Genomic DNA, 17179 nt, shown 5'->3' with positions numbered 1-17179 from the left:
ATAATATTCGTATTTTTACCTCCTTCTTTTGTCAATGTCATGAAAGCAAACTCTTCAGTGGAAAACCCAGCGATGTTGTGTGCTTCTAATTTGACAATGTATTGCGTAGCTGGGGTGAGTCCCGTAATGGCGGTACGACGTTGTGGTTTCAGAGCGTTAGACACCAGAGTCCACTGGGATTCCGACGCCTTGCGATATTGTAGGATGAAATATAATATTGGACAGCCATTGTCCGGCCACACATGTAACCTTAGAATAACTGATGTGGAATTTGGTGAAATGAAACTCTGTGATGATGGTACTCCTGGAGGATGGCCCTGAGTTCTTGCTTGCAGTGGATGGCTTGCTGGGCTAGACCCAATTTTATTATGAGCTACCAGATAGAGATGATATGTTGTTCCACACAAAAGTCCCTAAAAACAATCAAATTTTTCATTAAACTTAACTTAAACTTCATTAGTAGCACCTACCCTCAATTCAAACGTCATTGCATGTCGAGACAATCGAACTTCATCCAGATTTCCATGTTCCTTCCTATAGTTCAATGTATATCCATTTATAGAAGCCCCACCATCAATTCCTGGCTTCCAATGAAGCAAAACGCTACTACTTGTAGCGCTCGTCACAAACAACATTGGAGCAGATGGAGGTACCTGAACAACTAAGTTGTAGGTTGCTTTGTCAGACCCTTGCCCATTATCCACTTGGCACGTGTAATTTCCGGAATCAGATAGTTGTAGGTTGGATAAAATAAGTTCCCCAGTGTCCAGCAGCTGGATATTATGATTTGCTCCACCTTTGAGTATCTGATCACTGCGTAACCACTCCCGTTTTGGTGCTCCCACTGATATACACGATAAAGCAACAGATCCACGCCAGGGTTTCACCACAATACCACCAAAGGAAATAATTCTTGCTGGTACCCTATTAGAAGCAACCTGAGTGACAACTTTGGAGCTCTGACCTTCCCCGATTCTGGTTGAAGCAGTCACCCAGAATTGGTATTCCACATGTGGTTGAATACCTTTCACTTCATAACTGGTATGTTGACTAGATATAGTTTGTTTAGTGTGATCAATTTCTTGACGTCCTTCCATGCTTCGTTTGTATAATGTGAATTTTGTTATAGCGCCATTTGCATCTAAAGGTGGTAGCCATGAAACTAACAAAGATTGTGGTGAACTAACGACTGCTTTGATATCTGCTGGAGGTCCAGGCACATCTTCTTCTGTTTGGCAAAATGTGGTTGATGTAAGAACCCCGTCACCGACTTTCGTAAATGCAAGGACTTGTAAACTATAATTAGTGAACTTTCTCAAGCCGGTGATGACTGTGGTAAGGGCGGTGGTTTTACGAGTTTCCATTTCATCATTACCTCGCCAGCTGTCATCCAAGACTGGTTCATAAGTAAGTTTGTAACCTTGGACTAAACCATTACATTGCTCTGTTGGGGGCGGTTGCCAACTCACTTGTAGAGATTGGGATGTTAGGGAAGCACAACGGACATCTTCAGGAGGATAACTTGGCACTACAGAAATTCACTTTATTATAAACAAAATTTAAGATAAATATAAAAGACCTTACCATCTTCCATAGTTTGAGCTGTAGCTGGTTCACTTAGAGGACCAGCACCAATTTCGTTGAAAGCTTGAGCAACAATAGTATAGCGCGTATATTTCGCCAACCCACCAAACAGTAACTCCCCACTTCCATCCTCACCATCTCCAGTGATGGAAGTAAAGTTATATGAACCACTATTACCAATGCGGAAACCCACATTGTAACCCTGTATATCTCCGTGACGTAACTCTGGCAGTGGTGGGGTCCAGGTGACCAGCAACTCGGTAGATGACACTGAACGTACAGCTAGGTTTAATGGTGTACCCGCTGGACGTTGAGGTTCTGTTCGTACCAAAAGCTCAACACTGGGTGCACTTTTGCCGGCTGGTCCTTCGGCAATCACCCTGAAAGCATACCTCGTTGCTGGTTTGAGATCTTCTATGAGGGCAGTAAATTGCAGTGGGGTATCAGCTAATTCAATCTGATGCCAAGGACCTGAATTGGAAAAAGCACGTTTTTTTACTACCTAAATACATAAGTATTTAAAATAATACTCACGATCAATTTCCCGATATTCCACAATAAACTTAAACACCTCATTGGAGTCCCCAGATCTATGCTGCCATTTCATATTCACAGATCTACTACTAATCATGGAAGCTTCCAACAACTGGGGAGCTAGCGGAGGTTCTTGAACAAGCAGTTGCACTCTTTGTTGGTCTCTACCGTAAAGATTACTCGCTTGACAAATGTAAGTACCACTGTCTGCGGCTTCCGCCAAGTCAATTTGCAGCTCAGCAGCAACACCTTCAGGTGTACTATCTTGTTTCACTCGGAGGCGGTAGTTTGTCGATGGGTTTAATTCCGTCTTACTACCTCTGAGCCAAATTACACTGATGGGTTTATCACCACTAACCTCGCAGTGTAATGATGCTGTGTCACCTTTTTTGACAGAGATCATTCGGGCTTGTGCCGAGAAGTATGGTGATGCTGCGATAACATTATATTAAAATTTATAATGGAATTAGATTGGGTTAACTTACAATTGACACGAAGTTGTATGACTTTACCAATACCTGTGCCAATACCATTGTCAGCCTGGCAAAGATAAAATCCTTCCCTGTCTTCTTTGACGTGTTGGAGAAGCAGGGTACCGTTTTCTAAGATTTTCGTGTACATTTGATCACGCACTTCTTCGTAATCACCAGATTTGCTCCCTAATTTTATAAAATCTGTAGTAAATGTATTGGGATAAAGAGAGGGTATAAGAATACCTGTTGCTTTCTTCCATGTGACTAACGGTGTCGGAACTCCTTGCGCTTGGCAATGAAGTGCAACATGGCGGTTGCGTTCGACACTGACGTCCATCGGCTCGACCAACCAACGTGGCGGCACTACAATTGATCAAGGGTTAGTTTGTGGAATAGTAGGACTTAGGATGGTGTTTATTATAATATTTTTTCTGATTTGAATTGCAATTGCGTAACATTTAGTGATTTGGTGCCGTGATTACTTTTGGTGGTTCACACTGACACGACACTACACGGTTCTGATCAATGGGAGGGTATCTGGCTAACTTTACTGGTCAGTTTTGCTGCAAGAAGCAAGTACTGGTGAGAGGGTCAGTTCCAATATTGAATCGGGCGCGGCGCGTGCACTCGGGGGATGCACTCGCCGCGGCCGACCGTCGTATTATCTCTGAGACACTTAACTTAAGACGATAAAGTAACAGAAAAGTAAAAAGGTGAGCACAATCCAAGCTAGACACAAACGACCAACAGAGAGGTGCATGCAGAGTGGCGATCGACGGCTACTAAAAATCGAAATGAAGACAACCCAACTCAAGAGTGGTGCAACAGTACCTTGACCGTGGATGGTCCGGTCCGGACGCGTGTGCCAAAGCAACGGAAGTGGTGGTGGTGTGGCTGTGAGGGCGGTGAGTGGTGGCGGACCACGAGAGGCGGGCGCATGGCGGGCTGGGAGCGAATGTGAGAGGATGCGGTACGGGTTGCGTTACCTTTGACCTGCAGCTTGGCGGTGTACCTGACCTCGGCGGCCGGATTGCTGGCGACGCACGTAAAGTCGCCGGAGTGCCGCGAGTCGAGGCTGGAAATGCTGAGGAGGCTAGAATAGGGGTCAAGGGCCGACACGTTTGCGCCCAGCGCGGCGGTCAGCGGATGGCCGTCCTTCAGCCAGGAGACGACCAGCGGTTGGTCGCCGGCGCTAACGCCGCACACCGTACGGGTTCGCATGCCTTCCGAGAGCCCGTCTTGAAAGGAAAAGGGCTCGATAATGGGAGGAACTGAGAGATAAACAGACAGAGAGAGAAAAACGCACCGTCAGAGAGATAAGAGAAAAAACGCATAGGGCCTGATATAAACCAACTTAAATCGAAATAGTATATGAACAAAATGGCGGCCGCGCGGGCGGCCTCCATGCGCGCTCGCAGCGTGTGTGTGTGGGGATTACCATTGACGACCAACTGCTGCGTATGCGACACCTCGGCGGCCAGGTTGCGCACCACGCACGAATAGTTCCCATTGTGCTCCTGCGAGAGGCTCTCAATCAACAGTATGCTAGTGAACGAATCCACCTGCTGGATGTGCATCTGCATCTGCGAGGAGACGATCTGCCGCCCGTCCTTGTGCCATGCAATCGTCAGCGGCTCATCACCCTTGGTCACCGCGCATGTCAGTGTTGCACGGTCACCCACATGCAGAGTATCTTCAGCGTAGAATGGACTAAGCTTGGGAGGTACTGCAATGCACAAACTTAATTTTAAACACATTCAAAATCTCCTGCTTCCAGCAGCTACCGGGGCCGTTCATCTGAAACATTCTCACAAACTGATAATTTGATAATGTAACGCTAATTTATCGTGCGCTGGAAGTTTGCACATAAATCCTCAATCCGGGCGGGGTATCTCTCGAGTGCCTAATCCCTAGAAACACGAGCGCTGGAGTTGAACCATGCCCGGAACTCACCTATGACTGTCACTTCCCCGCTGCGGCGCGCGCTTTGTCCTTGTTTATTGCGCGCCCAGCAGGTGTACACGCCGGTGTCGGCTTTCTTCTGCACCGGATTGATTTGCAGCGTGCCGTCGGGCAGCACCTTCTGCCGCAGGTCGTTGGGCAGTTCGCGCCCGCCACGCTCCCAATGGATTTCCTCGATCGGGTAACCAGCAACCGGGCACTTCAACTGCAACGTCTCACCGGCGACGGCCGTCACCTTCGGAATCAATCGGATGTATGGCAATCCTATCAGATGTGCATGAGGAAATCCCAAGTGTCAATTATGCAACCTCACTCAATTTTATACTAAAATAATAATACCGTAGATATTGAGTCTTGCAGCGTGCGAAGTTCTTCCGGCACGATTCTCAGCGTTGCATGTGTATTCGCCGCCATCTTCAACCATTACATGACTGATGTTCACGTGGCTTATAACGTCACCGTGTACGGTAACATACTGCCCGATCACGAACCTATAAATGTAAATACGCGCATTTGATATTCATGCCACACAATTAATCGAAAAACTTTGCTTGTAGATTATTCTACAGCAATGGCCATGTCTCGCCATTACCGAACGTATTGTGAGCGAATGTCTCTTTTTGCTCGGCAATAAATTCCGATAATGTACTTGTTTTCTCAGACTCCTTTGGAAAAAAGTTTTATGTAAGTTTTGGAAATCATTAACGAGCTGCCGGATCCCTCAAGGTACAAAAAACTGCTTATTCATCAGTTTCATAGACTTTTTTTTAATATAAAGAAGATTGTGACTTGGATTTTCTTTGAGGTGGCAAATTCAGAATATCATACAGACCGATTCGAAATCATAAAATCTAGTTTGGGATTTACAAAGTTTACCAAAAACTTCCTGGTGACACACTGTAAGTTGACAGCGAAAAAAAGTTTTTCCTCATCTTCATGTTTGTAAAGCGCTTTCGAAGCGGCGCGAGAGTCAACAAATTGTGCCAATTTGGACGTTCGAACGTAATTCTTTTTTGCTTTCAAACTTTTTATCACTTCGTTTAATCTGCCTTATTATTGGTGCGCCTCTTTTGTGCAGCGCCCAAAATAGCAAGAAACGATAAGATTGAAAAAATATATACTCAAATAACTTTTCCAATTAATCTGAAGTGATACTAACGTCGCGAGACCACGAAATATTTCGAGTTAATTAGGGAACTGTAATTAAATTGCGCTCTGCTAACCTGCCGTGACTGGGGAGCGGAAAGCCATCTAGCGACCAAGAGATCTGAGGTGTGGGGTTACCCGTTGCACTACATTTAAGCGAAACGGCCGGGCCTGGTTGAAGAGTTTGCTCGATAAAACTATAAATGAGCGTCGGTGGCGCGTCTGAAACAGAAACAAGTGTCCATGTCCAGAATTGTCTAATTACATTAACATTGGGTACACCTACCACCAAGTTGTAATTCCGCTGCTGCCTGGGCTGTATCTCCTTCTGCTCTTCTTACAATACACTGATACATGCCACGATCTTCTCTGCCAACATGACCAACAACGTATTCTCTTCCAGTTGTAGGTAACTGGCGGCCATCTTTGTACCAAGTGACTAAATAAGGTCCACCATTTTGTGCGGATACAGAACATTTGAATTCTGCTGATCCACCCATGTCAACACTGAGAACTGGTGGTGATATCTCAACGTGGAGACTAGTTGAGACTACAAGACGTAGTTCAGCGCTTGCTTCGCCACCTGCATTCGAAGCGGTGCACTTATACAAGCCGCCATCTTCTACTGTCACTGCTTCTATAGCTAAGACAGGGCCTAGTTGACGGGTTCGTGGACCAGGTACCAAGAGGTTTTGTTCGAGGCCATTGTGAGTAAACCAACTGTTATTTAGAAACAAAAAAATAACAAAAAATCAAATTGAGGTTATGTGATGTTGATGTTGAGAATAAAAACCTATATTCTGGAGTTGGGCATCCTTGAGAGATACAAATCAGTGCGGCGCCTTCATCCTGGGCGACAGTCACGATTCCCGAGTTTTCGATGATCACTGGAGCGACGATTCCGCGATGCTCTGGGAATTGAAGTAGAAAAACGTGATATTTTTAAATTTAGCTGTTGCAAAACAAGTCGGTAGTTCTCTTTCATTAAAATATTCGTTATTTGTGGTGTGATAGACCCGTTTTTTAATGTTTGTTTTTCTCTGCGATGTGATTTTTTTTCTTTTATCGCTGCGTCTGCACACCGCTTAGATATCTCTACGAATCTACATGCGCATTGTGGCGGAGAGAGCAGCCAGCGCCGCGTCGCAATACAAAGAGATGAAAAGGAAATAAATTCCCATCGCGCACGCCACGTGCGAATGGAATGGAAAATTATTACCAACAGATTCAAAGAAAAGGAAACGCATCAACGCGAGATGCCGTTTATGATACATTCCTACATTCATCACGAGAAAAAAAAGTTTCGTTCGTTTGCTGTTTACAAACGCAGTACTTAAAAGGTAAATACATCGCCGGGCGGCCATCTTGTTTGCCGCACTAGTTATAAATATGAATGATGGGTATCTAGCTGGTATTGCAAAGCGAAAAATATTAATACTGTGGGCCGGATTAAACACAAGCGATATGAAAGCGGATTAAATCTTTACCTCGCTTTTGTGCAGCGCAAAGTCGTGAAAGATTAATAAAGCTTTGTTTCGTATGAGAGTTGAAACGGCGCTTGGCGATTATTGAATATCCTCAAAAGGGTAAACAGCGGTGTGAAAAGGACCAGACTCATAAATAATATACCAGCGATGATAATTTTATTCGATTTTTACAAGCTCAAGCTTCTATTTGAGCTTTTAACCATAAAAGCTCTATCCTCATGGGTAATATTTATTTTTATCCAAAATCTTCAAAAGTTCAATTTATTTTAGACAATGGAAGAGATAAAGATAAATAGTGAATGTTTGAGGTTAGGTTATGTTAGGTTATGTCACCCGATTAGGTTTGACATCGACGTCTTTATCGTTGTTATGACTTTGTTTTGCCAAACTTGGGGGTTAAAGTTGCAGTCGTGCACTTTGAGATGTGTCTGGACTTCCGGTTTTGGTGATACCGATACCAAAAGCACTCACCTATTATGCGCACATTCGCCGAACTACTGATGACGACCTGCCGGCTGAGACGGTGCATCGTCCGGCAGCGATACGAGGGAAACTGGTCGCTGAACTCCAAGTTGTGTATGAGCAGCTCTCCGGAGGGCAACTGGTGGAACTTTCCGTCTGCCAAACACACAAACACACGTCAGACTGCGGTCTCGCGATGGCAGTTTGCACATTTCCTGGGCATGCGAGTTAAACTTTTAACATGAATTCTAATTAACAAACAAAATCAGCATAGTAATAAAAAGCGTTGTGTGGTGTGTTCTTTGAGAGAGTCCGTTTTGCTTTATCAAAGTATGAGATTGTGCACGCTTGAGTAGGTTTTCTGAAACCGAAAGGTTTGCTATGTAAAACGTCCCTTGACGGGCGACATTCGAAGGCAGCGGCCATGAAAAAATCCCTTACACGCTCGAACGCCTTTTTCCGGCTTGGATTCGCTTTGATTTCTTTACTGGTCGCTGCGAATCATTCACCTCAACGATTTTCATCAAGAACTGTGGTTGTGCACCTTAACTAAAAGTCTAAAAACTTTTGTTTTCTATGCAATAAAATAAAGCAATAACAATTCAAAGTTACAAAATAAAAGAAAACGATATATTATGTGATTAAAACTTAAAAAACTTACCTCCTTGTAACGAGGGGTAAATATAGAAAGAAGGTTCTTGAACCCACGCGATGATCCGCACCAGGTCCTTGACAAACGCCGGCACAACGCATTTCAGCACCGCCGTACACCCCCGCGCCGCCGCTTGCACTTCGACGTCGACTTTGAAAGCCTGCGTGACGACTAAAAAAGAAAACGATGTATAAAAACGCTCGAGATGCTGCATCTCAAGATAAATAATAAAAAATGCGAAGCTTAAAGAGCGCTTGTTTCATTTAAACAGTTTAAAGCATTCCGCGCTTCAAAGCAGGCTTCAATCGAAGCAAATTGAAAGCGTAATTAGAACAAAAACTACTTTTATACTATTACATCTGATGTTTAGTATCTTGTCGTTTGACAATTTGCCTGATTACGCCTTCACTGAGCCTATCAAGAAGTGCGTGCAGAGTTTTATACTGAGTCATTTGTGCTTTTATCGTCTTACTGATTGCAGTCATAACGTTTACAGCACGTATAACAATCCAAATCGTGGTGCTATCCACAATATACTTTTAGAACTCATCAGTACGCTCTGTTAAATTTTATCTCTTTGTTCCTTTTCTTTATTCGCAGGAAAAAAAGCAAAAAATAAATCGAAAATAATTTTTGTCGTGAAAATTTTGCGCCCGAGTTTTGAAACAGTTGACTGTTTCTAATTTTAAAACCATTCTCTTTAGCGCTGCGACCCGGGCTGTTAATTTAATTCCTTCTTTTCGGAGTTAATTAATTTTGGTTGGCGTAAAGACCCGTAAAACTAATTCGGGCGTCTTTTGTTATGCAAATTTAACGGGGAAATCCGTGACCCATTCAAATGAGTTTCGTGAAGTAATATTATCGAAAAAGTAGGCAACACATTATGCTTTTTTAAGTTTTGTGCTACAGCGCATGCGCAGATGATTTAACTTACCAGCTCGCACTTGCACGTCCCGACTGATGATCCTGCCAATGCTATTAGTAGCAACACATCGATATACAGTGCTGTGGATGTCCTGACGGTAGGCGGCGGCTGCAAATGGTAGCAGAACAAGCGTGCCGTTGCGCAGCACGCGCCGGATGCCGGAAACGTCGCCGACGGAAGTGCCGTCCACCGACAGCCAGTCGATCGACGGCTGTGGACTACCAGACGCCGAGCAATCCAACCATCCTCCGCTTGAATTGGAAAACTCTAGTCGCGTTGGCGGCTCCATCACGAACGCCGGTCCCCGAAGATGGGAATCAAAACCTTCAACCACATCTGCAACACCAAAAAAAGTAAATAAACACATTGTAGGTAGGTTACCACAGACAGGTAAATATTTATAAAAAATGTGAAAAGTTGAAAACTTTTACGTTTTTAGATGTACACACTTTCTGTTTGGGGTTTGCGTTTTATGTTTCTTATGGCATGTAAGGGTAAGTGCATGAAGGTATATAACTCAGTGAAGCTAACAGCACTGGGCGGGGAGTAAATCACGGCCTCCATTTAGGTTTTACAAGTGTAAGTACACCGCGTACGTGCCGCCGCCGCCGCCGACGAGCGAAGGCGTCTGTCTAATCATCGTGGAAGCTTTTTAGGGATGCGCGCGGGACGCGCCTACTTCTGCTCGACGCGTCCTTCTGGTCTTTAAAATACGTGCCGAGCACAACGCTTCTCTGTGTTTTCCTGAAAGCTTTTCATCTTGTCTGTCGGCAGTGAATTACAATACTTGCACGCGGCACCAGAAAAAAAATCACAATATTTTACATATATCATTGTCAAATGCGTAAAATGTGTAAATTTAACTTGTCAATAATAAAAATAAAAATTTTAGACTTTTTATTTGAATATAAGAAAGTAATCTTCATTTGTGTGCTTTATTTCCGCTTTGATTTTTATTGCTTAGTATGCGTTTAAGATTTTAAAAGATTCGCATAATCCAACGGCAATTTCCTGCCCTTTCCACTTTCCTTACACCCCTATCTCTTTTTCTTGATGCCTGGTTTGTGTGAGTGCGCTTTGTGCATTGCGATTCCAGCCTGAGTGTTAACATTTACCTCACGTTTCCAACTTTCACGGCTGGTCGCGTCCGCGTTTGCGTTTTCGGCGGCGGCGGCCCGCATCTCGCGCCACCACCACCACTACACCACCAGTCGCAGTAATGTCTGTAATCTGTGACACGGAATTGCTGACGCGTCTCGGCCGAGATTTCTATCTCGTAGAGTCGGGATTAACTTCCGGCACGGCATACTTTTTACGCAAAGTTTAATTCACACGCACGTAGCAAAAAGAACAATACAATCAGTGTAGCAGTGCCAAAAGTTTTGAATACCGGAAGTGCTGAGGAAGCAACTTTTTCTGGTATGGGTTGTGGGAGGAAATTCTTTGGAAACAATTCCACTTATGTTTATTTTATATTTTGTGCCAAAAAAGTTATTTTTGGTAAGATTCACAACAAAATACAAAGAAATGCTTTTTTGTAATTAAAAAGAAGACGTCTGTGATTATGAACATAGAACAGGAGGTAGATAGAAAGAAAGCTATTACTTTAAGTAATAGGATCCTTCAAATGGGACAAGCACAGGTGTTCGAAGACTTCAGACAAGTTGGGAAAACAACGAGTTAAATACATCCTGGCAAACCGTCTCCAATTCCAACTCCCCAATCTTGGATGTAAACTAGTAACTTGATATCGTAGGAGAGGAGACATCCAATACCAAACGAAAAAAATCCTTTTTTTCTTTTAAAATAAAACAAAACTAAACACTTTAAACACGCTGTATGTTTTACAATCATCTCAAATTCTATTAAACTGTAGGAAACTTTAAATCATCTCAAATTACACGAATGAAGCCTTTAAATAGTACTTTACAAAAGAATTCATTAAACTTGAGTAATTTACGATTATTAAATAAATGTAAGCTGAGAAACGCGTTTATTTCAACGATTGATGAATGATTGATTGATTGCGGCGAATAGACGTAATGGGCATTAAAGACGCGCCAAAATATCTACAATATAATAAATTATAGTTGCGTGGGCGAATCGGAAGGAGGATAATGTGATTGTGATGACTCGCCGCGCTCGAACGGACAAAAAGTTTTCGGTTGGCTTTTGCATGGGCTATATACTGTTGCTCGTGCAATCCGCTCAACCCCGTTTGGCTTCATCCCAAACGCCATAATTCATCATACATCTAACTGTCAAACGCAATATTACAATCCGTCTATAATCGTTTAACCGCTTTAGCGATATTGTTAACTCGGGTAAATTATCGTCAAATAATAAAATTAAAATGAAAAATAAATAATATTTAATTTTTGAGTTGAAATATTTCTGTTTTCACATTTTTTTAGGATTTGAATACAAAATTTTCAATCTGAATATACATAAAATAGATTTTCGTTAGTTGCACCATTTATAACTCAAGAACGACTGGACAGATTTCGATGATCTATGATTTTTTGAATTTATCTCGGCCTGGAATAAGATATTCTCTTTTAAAATAATAGCTATTGTCATTTAAACGGTATTAATTAAGTGGTGAAAATTAATATAGTGATTTAATGATAGTTACAGTTGAATAAATGAATAAGGGATTGCGTTAAAATGTATTATTTAAAGATTTAAATGTAGTTTCACAAATGATAAATAATATATTTGCATATCAACAACCTGTAATTAATAATAGTTACGCTCCGGAAGAAGTGATAAAAATACTACGTGGGGAATGTAATTTGCTTGATTAAAACATAAATGTTGCTTCATGATTTTGCTAACGATATTAACTTAATTAAAGCAACATGTTACTTTTTATTTCTACCTTTACTCGGAAAAGTAAAATAGTAACGTAATTTAATTTGACATTTTATTGCGCCTGATGTTTTGCTTTTAATTATCATTACCTGCACGTACATACAATTTCTAATAATACTCCTGATAATTAAATAGAAAACTTGAAAAGAAAAATTTTAACTGAGTTATTTTCAGTTTTATTTACATCTTTTTCTATGAAAAACAAAAACTTTCACTCCAGCTTGTTGAAACTTTTCAGGTTGCACATATGCCGACCGGCTGAGAACGAAAAGCGAACTCAACTGAACTGGAAGTCGAGTGCCAAAATGATTGATAATATGGCGGCAGCGCGAAGGCAACGGACCAGTTGTAGTTAATTTCGTTTCGATGTTTCTTTGCAATTTCGCGCTGTCAGTTTGTTGCCATTTGTAAATTCGTCACAATCACAGCAATGCTTTCCACCTACAGTATACTACCCAAAATACAAACACAACTACAAATATTTAATTCCGGCTTTAATATAGAGATGGCGCACTAAATGCTTGAGCGCCATGTTGATAAATCGCGCACGCCCGTAGTCTTTAGTTTCAATTATTTTCGACACGCGCACCGCGCAAAGGAAATCGCTCTCGGAGACGTAGCACTCATTCCCTCCACCCAAAAACCACCCCTGAAACCCCCACAGTTCACGAATCCCTGTGCGGCGAGCAATTCGATCGCAAATGAAAAATAATTACGGTCCGCGTGTTGCGTCCGGGAACATCTGTCGCCATCAACCTCAACTCCCCGGAAAAGACCTTAATAATTAATCAGACCAACTCACCCCTGAGACGATTACAGTGAAAATATTTTCAACCACACAGAAAAAAAAACTAAGAACTTTCATTTAAATTAAACAAATATTTGATTTGTTTGTTAAAGTAGGTATTATGACCGTCGGAGATTCGAAATAATTAATTGCCCATAACGTCGTGCGCTCCTTTTTCGCGTGGGATGAATTTTTAAACCCCTTTACGCTCGAACCGAAGCGAACGCATTATTCCATTCTGTTTGCTTTGCAGAGTGAAACGATTTCGAATTTATTTCTGTTTGTGTTTGCACACATCCCAGCACTAAATGTAAGCGAAAGAAGGGGTACAGCTGAAATTCCACCACGTATCATATACAGGTTGTTGTGATAAACCCACAAAAATAAATTATTATAACCTACAAAATAATATTATTATTCTGGGCTGTGTTTAAGGTATTTACATGAAATTAAATTTTATCCTTCGGGTGGTGTGGACCAAAATAATAATAACTTTACGGTAAAACTTAAAGTTATTCGGCCGGTCGTAAATACTCTCGGGCCGTCGTTCGGCGTTGTTTATGTTTGCCTATTTTGTTAAACGTATCGTCTCACCCTCCCGCCGTCCACGCCTCCACCCCCGCGTGTATTATAACTCACTCATGTAATTTCATGTACGTATATCTACGCTGTGTGCGCTCACATTCTCTTTACCGAGTTTATGTCCATGGATATTTATCATAATTAAAGTTTTCTATGAAATTATCCCCCATTCCGTTACTCAAACCGCACCAGTTTCCATACGCGTTTATTTTATCCAAGCTGTTGCTTCGCGGTGTAAATTTCAAATTTAGACCACACTTAAAAAGCTCATGTAAGAATAAAGAAGTAAAAAAAGCCCCAAGGACATTAGTTAAGTGTTGAAAGGAAAACTTAGCGCAAAGTTTCGCTTTGAGAATTTTTGCTTACGCTTGTAACTTTCATTCAAAGCTAAATTTAGTTTCGCAGGTTATAAAACAAAAACAAAAAGGAAAACTCTTTTGTTTTACAACAATTGCATTCAAAAATCTTTTGCGAAACGCTGATCGTAAATGTAGTTTAAATTAAGTTCCGAGTTGATAATATTGTTAGTTTTGGCGACGACGACGGCGCAAAGAACACAAAGTCGGTGAATGCAATCAATCACCTTGCGGGCGACTTTTGATGTCGCAGGCGCGGGGGGTGGTTTGGTTGGCGGCGTCATCGTCGAAGCCCGCCGACGGCATGCTTAGAATGTTCGTTTAAGAGTCAGCCGCGTGGATTTTGTGTAGAATTCGCGGAATGAATGAATGAATGTAGTGGGTGGTTGTGTTTCAAGGGGGTAGAGATGTGGGGGTGTGTACACAAAGACCACGCAGGAGAGGAAAATCCGGAAGCTGGGGAGGCACTCGCGAGAAGCCAATACCAACGCGCAGCGCTTGAGTTTCATAGTTTTGAGTGTATACTGATTTAGATTAAGGGTGGATCGATGTTGGAGGACAATTTTCGAGGAATTTCACAAGTGAATTCTTTGAATTTGATGACTAATCAACTGAAAAGTAATTTTTTTTTAGAAAATTTGGTTTTTGAGGAAAAATACTGAAATATCTGTTTCTTTGTTTGGCACTAATTAAAAAAGCAACTAATTACTTGAAAATCTGCTCAGTGTCTGCCCGCAAGCAATCCCCTTGTCGTTGCAACCCTGATGCGAAAGCACAATGAATGCACGTTGCATTATTGCAAAACGTCGAGCGTAGAAAGATGAAAAGACAAAAAGGATACGCACAGTACAACCCCGACAACGTTTTGTATTTCATCTTTTATGTAACCGGCCGCTGTAGTCGCTGGGAATGTTTGCTTGTAATTTATACAACTACAAGTGCATAAATAATGCAATGTAAGTCCTTTGGAAGTGGATGGTGGCGACGCGGCGGTGTCCAGCTCACCGGAACACACATAACTCCGGCTGGCGCGGTGGGACTAAATGTCGTGTTTTTTGTTATTTCGGTTCGGTTCGTTTCCGCGCTTTTCTTTGCGCCGCTTGTCGTTGTTGTTGTTGTCGGTCGGGCGGGGGTGTCGGCGGCCATGCGCGACGCGCGATGCATAAACATTCCTGCACACGCCGCGCTGCTGCACGAAATATGCGTGAATAAATCACCTCGATGCGGTTTTGAATTGAAAAATCTCGCCGACGCTGCCAGAAAACCCTCTATCTCTAATCCAGGGGTACGCAAACTGTCACTGGGCATTGGAAACAAATGTTTAAACAAATAACTACAGTAGTTTTAAATTGCAAAATTCCATCAAAAACTTAGTTTTAATTTAATTTGTGTTAAATATTTAAAAATTTTCTTTTACAAGCCTGTATAATTTAAAATCTCGTAATATAACGTAAGCGTTATATAACTGGAATTGATTTTCCGTTAAATGTCGCTGTGCGTTGTTCATAAATGAAAATGCGTTTTTAACGGCGCGCTCCACCCTCGAAGGGTGCTAAAATCCATCATCATCACAATTGCTGCATAAAAAATGCTAAAAGGTATGCAATTATTACACAAATCATGGAAATCAAACGCGATATTTGCACAAGACTAAAACAAATATTTTAAATTCACTTTGACATAAATTGCAAGTGCAAAATCCTCCGCTGCTTTGCTTGAGTAAACAACAAAATTAAACAGAAACTTGTTAAATATACTCCTGCATTCTATTTGAATTCCCTCCTAGAACCAGAAGAGTGTTTATTTCCAGATTAGACTTTAATCTAGTTAACTATTATTTGTTTTTGTTGATTATTCCGTATAGAAAATGTGTATGATTTCAGAAATAGAAACAAAACAAAAATATTGGAGAGATTTTCAACCCCTCACTATTTTCAGAGCAAACAAGCGGCACAACCCCGCGTGATATGTCATAACGTTGAGCAAACATACGCGGTCCGTTTTTCTCAGCGGAAAATCCACGGCGCGCACACGTTAAAAATGTAACGCTGATGGGCATTGTTTGCACAGCCCTCCAGAACGGAGCGCGGCTCTTTCCTGTTTTCCTCCTCCATCTGCCTTCGACGCTACGATGATAGAGTTGAAGCCGGTCTTATTTCCGACCCTCCCGAGCCGCGCACGCTAGTTTTTCTTTGTTCGTGTAGGAGGGTGGAAGGCGGAAGGACCTCGCACACTTTCCCTGCAGCCGGCGGCCGCTGGCGAGAAGGGTTTCCTTGCACGAAAGAGTAAAAAGAGTGGAAGCAAAATGAGCCGGCGATTCATTACAGTTGATGACTTTCGGAGTTGTTCGCCGCTTCTCAACATGAGCCAGCCGACAACCGACCAATGAGGTAAAGAAGATTATCAACTACTTTCAGTAACTGGGTGGTCACCCCAACCCCCCAACTATCTAAAATTATCGACACGTTATTAATTTTCTCAAACAAGGTGCATTAGACACAGAAGAAGGAAAAAACCGTTGTGTTTCGAACATCTAACCTCCAAAATAGGAATTTTGCTCAACAAGTGAATGAAAAGATTAATCAAGCGTTTTCCACCTTTTGTTTCCTCTGCAACGCGCGCTCGCTTCTTGCAAAAATAAAACGTAATAGAAGTGAGGTTAAGTTGGTGAAGCTACGAGAGGCGTAACTTAAATATACGAGTGTAATAAACCGCCATCGTGCAGAAATTCTGCATTTCTTGCGCTTGTGCAGTGAAGGGTTAATGGTTTCCTTCTTGCGCCTGTCGTGCAGTTTATTGTACCCTCCCGGTTTGCATCCGCACCATCGTCGGCCGAAATAACGGAAATAACCTACGATGAAGATGGAACGCGTGCAGAGTGCCAACAGCCACGTCAAGATGGCCGCGCGTGGCAAAACATTTCTTCGTTTATTACCAACAGAGAGTCGTAAAAGATAAAAGCGTTTCGAGCGGGTTTTCGGCCGAAATAATCGTCAATACACAACGCCAACGACTGAAATTTCATATTCGTGGGTTGGAACAGTTGTTGCTTTCATAAATATATGACATGTAAAGTAGCCGAGGATTTGGTGGGCTGAATTTTACTTTCAAATTGTCGGGTTGGCCATAAATTTCGTTGTTATTCCTAGTGGTGACAAACTGGCAGGAAGATGTTGCCCGAAGACTAGCCAACTAGCACCTTTGTGTTGGCAACGTATGTAAATTGAGTGAATATTTGCCTAGAAAGCAAAAATCTTCTATTCGAAGTTCGGAGAACTTTTTTTACAACACTTTGATAACGGATTTCCACAAGAAAAACGAGATTTTTCCTTCTTTCTTAATAATGATGATTTGC

General features: G+C 42.1%; 1 protein-coding gene across 1 annotated transcript in view; it reads right to left on the bottom strand.

Moving 5' to 3' along the window:
- LOC135802292 (cell adhesion molecule Dscam2-like) overlaps nt 1–17179 on the bottom strand; it is a 43524-nt gene that overhangs the window by 2409 nt on the left and 23936 nt on the right. The window contains exons 2-16 of the mRNA XM_065315847.1: nt 9235–9561; nt 8310–8471; nt 7658–7804; nt 6493–6610; nt 5986–6419; nt 5777–5921; nt 4893–5044; nt 4545–4817; nt 3578–3862; nt 2835–2954; nt 2604–2777; nt 2119–2550; nt 1585–2055; nt 471–1528; nt 20–413 (exon numbers count right to left, since the gene is read on the bottom strand). Of these exons, the coding sequence (XP_065171919.1) occupies nt 20–413; nt 471–1528; nt 1585–2055; nt 2119–2550; nt 2604–2777; nt 2835–2954; nt 3578–3862; nt 4545–4817; nt 4893–5044; nt 5777–5921; nt 5986–6419; nt 6493–6610; nt 7658–7804; nt 8310–8471; nt 9235–9561 (4692 nt within the window). The remainder of the gene's footprint in view (nt 1–19; nt 414–470; nt 1529–1584; nt 2056–2118; nt 2551–2603; nt 2778–2834; nt 2955–3577; nt 3863–4544; nt 4818–4892; nt 5045–5776; nt 5922–5985; nt 6420–6492; nt 6611–7657; nt 7805–8309; nt 8472–9234; nt 9562–17179) is intronic.

Source organism: Atheta coriaria, unplaced genomic scaffold, assembly GCF_025399875.1.
Source record: "Atheta coriaria isolate IRGN ID8LTWV9N9 unplaced genomic scaffold, Caltech_Dcor_3.1 hic_scaffold_16_pilon, whole genome shotgun sequence".
NCBI lineage: Eukaryota > Metazoa > Arthropoda > Insecta > Coleoptera > Staphylinidae > Dalotia > Dalotia coriaria.
Note: the sequence above shows the minus strand (reverse complement) of the source record. Positions and strands in the feature narration are given on the sequence as shown.